This window comes from Dendroctonus ponderosae, unplaced genomic scaffold (assembly GCF_020466585.1).
Source record: "Dendroctonus ponderosae isolate FM_Combo_2020 unplaced genomic scaffold, Dpon_F_20191213v2 Dpon_F_20191213_5, whole genome shotgun sequence".
In the NCBI taxonomy this organism is placed as follows: domain Eukaryota; kingdom Metazoa; phylum Arthropoda; class Insecta; order Coleoptera; family Curculionidae; genus Dendroctonus; species Dendroctonus ponderosae.
In genome coordinates, this window is record NW_026018715.1 from 8,934,451 (window position 1) to 8,940,803 (window position 6,353).

Below are 6,353 nucleotides of genomic sequence, written 5' to 3' on the forward strand. Positions count from 1 at the left end.
TGGGAGGACATGGTATTTTATCATTCTACACTATACCAAAATACTATATGAGAGATGGTAAAATCTTGGTCCACTTATCCGAAGCCGCAGTTTATTATTTTTACGTTCAGCTTCTTTTTACCAAGGGCCATCCTCTGTTTCCTCAATCAAGCCAAATAATCCTACGCAGCTTATCAAACGGATGGTTTCCCAACGAATTTGCAAAAATCAAATATAGGGTGGATTTATATGTTCACAAAAAGTCCGCTTTACGCAGCGAAATACTTGCTTTTAACGACTTAAAGCAGATTTTCGTTTTTTGGTTTTTCGGCTTGCTTTTTTCAGTTGGGGTTCTTTTAGCTGAAATCACTTATAGCTATTTTATATGCCACTTTGAGAGAAGGTGGATGTAGAATTAATGAAACATAAATTTCCAAAATAAAACAAATTTCCCAAATAGTTTAATAATAAATGTGTGTTACTTCTGCAACTGAAGACAATAAATTGAGGTGATTGAATGACAATAAAATGAGGAGGTGGCGGAGAAAACCCCAGAAGTTCGCGAAATCGATAATTTCGCAAATGTCGAAAAAGTATTTTATAGTATAATTTTCAATTTGTCCTGTACTTTTCATATAGCCGTTTACACTTCGCCTAAAATCTGGCACACGTTATTGGAATCATACAGTAATATAAATCGCATTAAAAGTGTAGACATGTGGGGTTTTGAATAATTTCTTCAAACTTGTGGAGTTTGAATGCTGAAAACTATTTAAACGCTATTACCTTCAATGGACTTGTGAGATTGTCGGCAAATCAGACATAATTATGCATACGTGTGATTTTAATTGGAACATGAATTTTTCCAATTATGTTTTACAGGGATTTGTGGGACTCTGCTTCAACTTCAAAATCGATAACATTAAGGATGAGCCATTAACTCATGTTAACAATGCACAAATTGTGTGACTTGTGGGGTTTTGTTTGGCACCTCCTCAAATACAGCCGGATATTTCCGGGAATGTTCTAAAAATAAAGTGGTCAATGTAACTAAAGCGTTTCATTTAAATATTATTTTCCATAGTCCACATATTTTCTGTTAGCAGCGGCCAAAACAAATCTTGAAAAAAGGGCCGGGTGATTGTTTCTTTGACTTCAAAAGGTCACTTTTCTAAAAGCCCACTAATTTTTCCAACATCTAAGAAGAAACTACTTAGGTATATTTTTACCTAGTTTAGAAAAGAGTCAGAAATGGATCAAACACCTAACAGTAAACTCTTAAAGCCCACATTTCTATCCTTTCTATCCGAAAGTGCGGAAATTCGTGCGACTTGAAGTGCGAAAAGATTTCAAGATCGTTGTTTGGCGTTCCTTCAACCACGTGGGCGCCTAATTTACTGAGAAATAGAATGAACTTTTCCTTTAATTAATTTAAAGATAATTATTATACGTGCTTTCGCCCTTCCATTATTTGTGTCCGTGGGAGATCTAGCTCTAAAACACCGTTGATTTAACCATAAATTTATTTAATGTTTTATAGAAAATAAAATCGTTGAAATGTACAGGCCACAAGAAAACTTATCCTACTTATGGCTACAGTATTGACTAATATGTACACATCAGGATGCCCTGAGGATCAGTACATGAGGTTGCTCCTAGGGAAAACAGTAGGGACCCGTTTTAATAAATTTTAGCGAAAACCTGCTGGACATACTAACCCTCATAGCAAGATATACGGATATGGTAAAGTAGGATGTTGTCATAAAATTGCATGTATTTTAATTTAATTTACCGCAATTTACGGTTCAAAACTTCATTTTAATGTGAACAGCAGAAACTGAAAATGTGAACTGCAGAAAATTTGGAAATAATTCAACAAGTAAAATACGCGTGCTCTTAAAAAATGTTCAACAATTTTCCAATAACTTCTTACATAATCAACAAAGTATTACCTCTTTACAGTTGCTGTTTGCTAATGTGTGTCATGTATAAGGTAAATTTACTACTGCCCTTATAAAGGAGAGCAACTAAAATTAAAATACCCTGTGTTAAATCCTGCTGATCCAACCGATGTTAAAAAAGTCGCCTTGATTTTATATTCTGAAGGCGTCCCATCTAGAATTCTCAGTCCCAAAACAAAAACTTTCTTCAGTGGTACCCGCTATCAAACGTGATGGGTGGCAAATGATGCCCACATTTGGGAAAATTGGGCGGAACTGGAGGCAAATCATGCTGGGTGCCGACGTGGAATAGAAGATCCATTCCAATTACTATGTGGAACAGGAAATGACAGTGGAAAATCCAGTAACCTGGAAGAAATCAAGTTTCCAGATCAAAGCAGCTGCGGTTGACACCAACCAAATTTTCCCACCTGGATTATCGGCCCTAAATCTAAAAATAACATATCCGTTATTTGGCACAGCTATAGTGTCTTTGGATGGTGGCAAGTTGAACTCTCTATGCAAAAGTCCTCGCCTATCTAGGTCCAGAGCATGTTTCAAGTTGATTTTCTTCACATTCTGATCGGGAGACCTTCCAATTCCCACCACATTAAACGAGTAGCCATGCAAATGGAATGGATGACTTAGATTTGGGGACTGAACTGAAGAAGATTGAACTTGAACGAAAAGAACTCGAAGCTCAGGTAAATTTTTACCTTCATCTACCAAAACCACTTCTACAATGGCATTCAGTGGGATATCAACCTGATGCACACATTCGCAATTTGGTCCACAATCGGCTGGTCGGTTGTCTCCATTGCAAAACAGCTCCTGAGGAAGATCGTCAATTTGAGACAGTGGAGGAGATGGAGGAAATCTGAAGGAGATTTCGTCGATCAAGCTGATAACGTGGTCACCGCCAGTGGCAGCTGCAACACTTAATGTTCCTCGTTCGAAATAAGCACGTTTAAAGCAAAATCCTACCCAAGAATCTGTTGTACGTATTGGGTCTGAACAAGTCTTGGGGCTTCCAGAACAAAAATCTGAACGGAAGGAATATTTTCACATCGGGACGCTCTTGCAGGATGGCTTCGTCAACTTTTTTCGCATTTCGCAGTTGACTGACGCAAATGGCGTCTTCTCTGGGCTTGTGGCAAATCGCATCTAACGGATTCAGAACCTGTTGAATGTTTTCATTTATAGTTGAAAAAGTTTGAGCTAAAGTTGAACTGCTGAAGTCATCAACTGTGCATGTAAACCATATTTGTATCTGCTAAAGTTGTCTACCATTTTTACAGCCTTTTAAACCAAAGCAACTTTTTGGAGATTGTCATTAAGGGTTTGGTCATATTGCAATAATTATTTACATTCTACTTATGTAGCATAAATGGCAAGTCCAGGACCGACTTCTCTGACGTCACGAGGATAATTTCGCTGTGCGAAGGAGTGAGAGCTGGCGTACTCTATTTCTGTGGTATCTAACCGGCTCGGCCTATTCGTGACGTCAGAGCCTCGGCTCAGTTCGCCATAACTTGAGGCATATAACAGTTACATTTGGCTTCTGATCGCCTCATTCTCTCATCTCATAATTAAGTTTTTACGGTAGCAATAAGCGCTGTAGTTGTCGATTGTTCAATGTACGTGTGTGGGCATTTGGGAGCTCGGTGGGAAAAAGTGATTAACTATGAAAACTACAGTGGATTTAAATACTGCATTGAACGTTCTGAGTTTTCCAAAATTCCGCCTTGAAGAGAAATAAAGTATTTGCGTTTTGCCAGTTAACCGAAAATTCATCCTTTCTTTACTTGGCCCTGTTTGCTCAGAATTCTGCTTTCAATAATCCGCAATGGCAGGAACTTTAGAAATCCTAAAATTTGATCAAATATTCCACTGTTGTGAGCTATATTTGGAAACTCGACAAAAAAGAAGTTCATAATATTTTTGCAACATCAATTACAGCGATCACAGTGAGTGAGAGCATGCAAAATGCTTTACCACCACACACATTTCATTTTTAAAGATAAATTGCAGAAATTCCCACTAAATTATATTATAATTTTTGATACATCTTTCAACTTAATGGAAAAGTACATTTCAAATATAGGAAGAAGCCAATTAGCGACTTAAAAAATATTTTTTTAGGTTGAGCATTTAGCTTTAGGGGATGGCCCGCAAACGTCGATATTCATCGAAACTCGCCAAATTCGACAAGTTATTGAAAATGAGCAATTGTCAGTAAAAAAAACGTTATAGACCTTACAGAAATTGGTTAGAAACCTAACCTGCAATTTTTTTAAAAACGTTATTAACATTTCAACAATTTTTGTTGAATGTTATGAATGAAACCCCTCAGTATAATCAGAACGGGCGGCCATTTCGTGCCTATATTTTTGTCGGTGTTTAGTAGGGTTTTGGTAAGGAATACACTGAATGCGTCTCTTGTTAGACAGTTTCCTAATTTCTGAGCGTTCCGTTGCTAGTTTAAAGTACTTGAACAATTTTTTCTGCATCCAAATGAATTTTCTTGTTTTAGGAAAAATGTGCCTTTCTGTGTGCTTTTCATTTCAATTAATTTAAGACTTGAGTTAATTGTAAAAAAAAATAAATTTGATGAGAAAAAGTTACTTTAAAAAAGTAAATTACCTACCTGTTTTGGTTTATTCAATTTATATACAAATAAATATATTGATTCGCTTTCTCCATGGCAAATATACAGCTTAAATTATCACGCCACTACTGAATCCAAAGCTGCGCTTTATTCGAAATAACTCATTATTTACAGGATTTGGGATAAGCTCCCTCCAAAAAAATCATACCTACACCCCAAATAGTCTATTTACATAAATAGTATTGTATTTATTCGCTTAAATATATATACTTTCCATCTACATAATTACAACAACAGCGACTCAACAGCGTTACTTAAGAATGTGATAGACTAGTTACAATTTTCAAGTAACAATGTTTCGTCATTTTTTTTTAATGGTAACACATTCAATACTGTGGGCATAGTCACTCTCAAAATGATTTAGTTTTCTATACATTTTTACAGTTAACTTAAATTAATTAGCTAAAACAAAGTACGTAGCTTCGAAAACTCATACCAAAATAATTTACAAAGTTAATAGACTGCAGATTTTGAATCACCTACTCTAGGCCGAGGGAATTCCAATGTAATTTGAGCTAAAAGAATTTCACTTCTAAAAGGTCTCAAAAAGAAAAGCACCAATCATTTAACTTAAAAGTGAAATAGAACGCAGAGAAGAGGTAGGACACTTAAAATTAAATAATATGGCAGTAAAGACCATTTGGTACAGTACAGATAAATATTAGATAACTAATTAATGGTAATAATCCAGAAGATATACAAAAGTTTTGCAGATATTATTGAATGGCAAGACTAACTCGCGTTTCGCAAAATTAATACAATTTGGTAACTTTTACTCTAACACTAGTTGGTGGAAATAAGAACGCGGCAACAACCCATAGCACACAAATCAATTATTAATCAAATAGTATTCTTATTTGCACCAACTTCCTAACTTCAAAAGACTTAACTTAACTCGTTACTATTAAGTCTTCATATCTGAGTTGGATCTGGATTAATTTGCGGCGTGTGGTCGCCACAAGTAGGGAAATTTGGTGGAACTGGAGGCAAATCTGCGTGAGTACCTACTTGTAGAATAAGATTCATACCTATCACTATATGGAACAAAAAGTGGCAGTGGAAAAGCCAGAATCCAGGATTATCAGCTCTAAACCTGAAAGATAAATTCGTCAATTACAGATACGTCTTACTACAGTGCCTTTATACATCAGTGGCGACAACGGTTAGTCCACTTTTCTATTGGTTAATGACATCACGTGACTAGGAGGCAACATTTTGAGGCAAAAATTATTTGATTTACTATATGCATGTTCAACTTTAGTTTTGTCACCCTTACTGACCCTGACTGAATTTTAAAGGATATCATATTTACGTCTAGCCTAATATAAGTTATGTCAATCTTACCATTAAGGGCCGACCCTCGGAAGATATTATATTTGTGTTCGCATAATCAATTAATCACAGACTGAAAAGTTGGTCTAGTTCGCGAGCAATAAATAAGATCATAAGTTTCTGTTAACACTCAACATTTAAATAAAATATTTTTAGAGTATGTGTGAATACTTTTGAATTTCAACACTTGGTTGCAGATAATCACACGATTCGTAGATTTTACATAACTTCAGTTTATAAAAGAAACTCATACATATGTTGATATATGTTTTAATACCTGGAACATTACTGTAACCGTTCCAGGTAGTGAGTATATAATAGACTTGCTTTAATAGTATCTATATTACGGTCAAGGGCGGATCCAGGGGGGGGTCATGGGGGTCATGACCTATTCAATTCTCTATCCAACGATGCCAAAACGAATTCTGTGACTC

The 6,353-nt window shown here is 35.9% G+C and overlaps 2 protein-coding genes across 2 annotated transcripts in view; both read right to left on the minus strand.

The window, feature by feature from the left end:
• Nucleotides 1-2,127: 2,127 nt before the first annotated feature.
• LOC109533599 (laccase-7) lies at nucleotides 2,128-3,209 on the minus strand. Its single transcript, XM_048666780.1, has 5 exons — nucleotides 3,150-3,209; nucleotides 2,904-3,099; nucleotides 2,636-2,848; nucleotides 2,351-2,581; nucleotides 2,128-2,288 (listed from the first exon to the last, which is right to left on the minus strand). The coding sequence occupies exons 1-5, from the start codon at nucleotides 3,207-3,209 to the stop codon at nucleotides 2,128-2,130; spliced, it is 861 nt and encodes a 286-aa protein (XP_048522737.1).
• A 1,447-nt stretch (nucleotides 3,210-4,656) lies between these two features.
• Nucleotides 4,657-6,353, minus strand: part of LOC109533620 (laccase-5) — a 33,483-nt gene continuing 31,786 nt past the window's right edge. Inside the window, exon 12 of the mRNA XM_019898988.2 lies at nucleotides 4,657-5,680. Within this exon, the coding sequence (XP_019754547.1) occupies nucleotides 5,500-5,680 (181 nt within the window). The 3' untranslated portion in view covers nucleotides 4,657-5,499. The remainder of the gene's footprint in view (nucleotides 5,681-6,353) is intronic.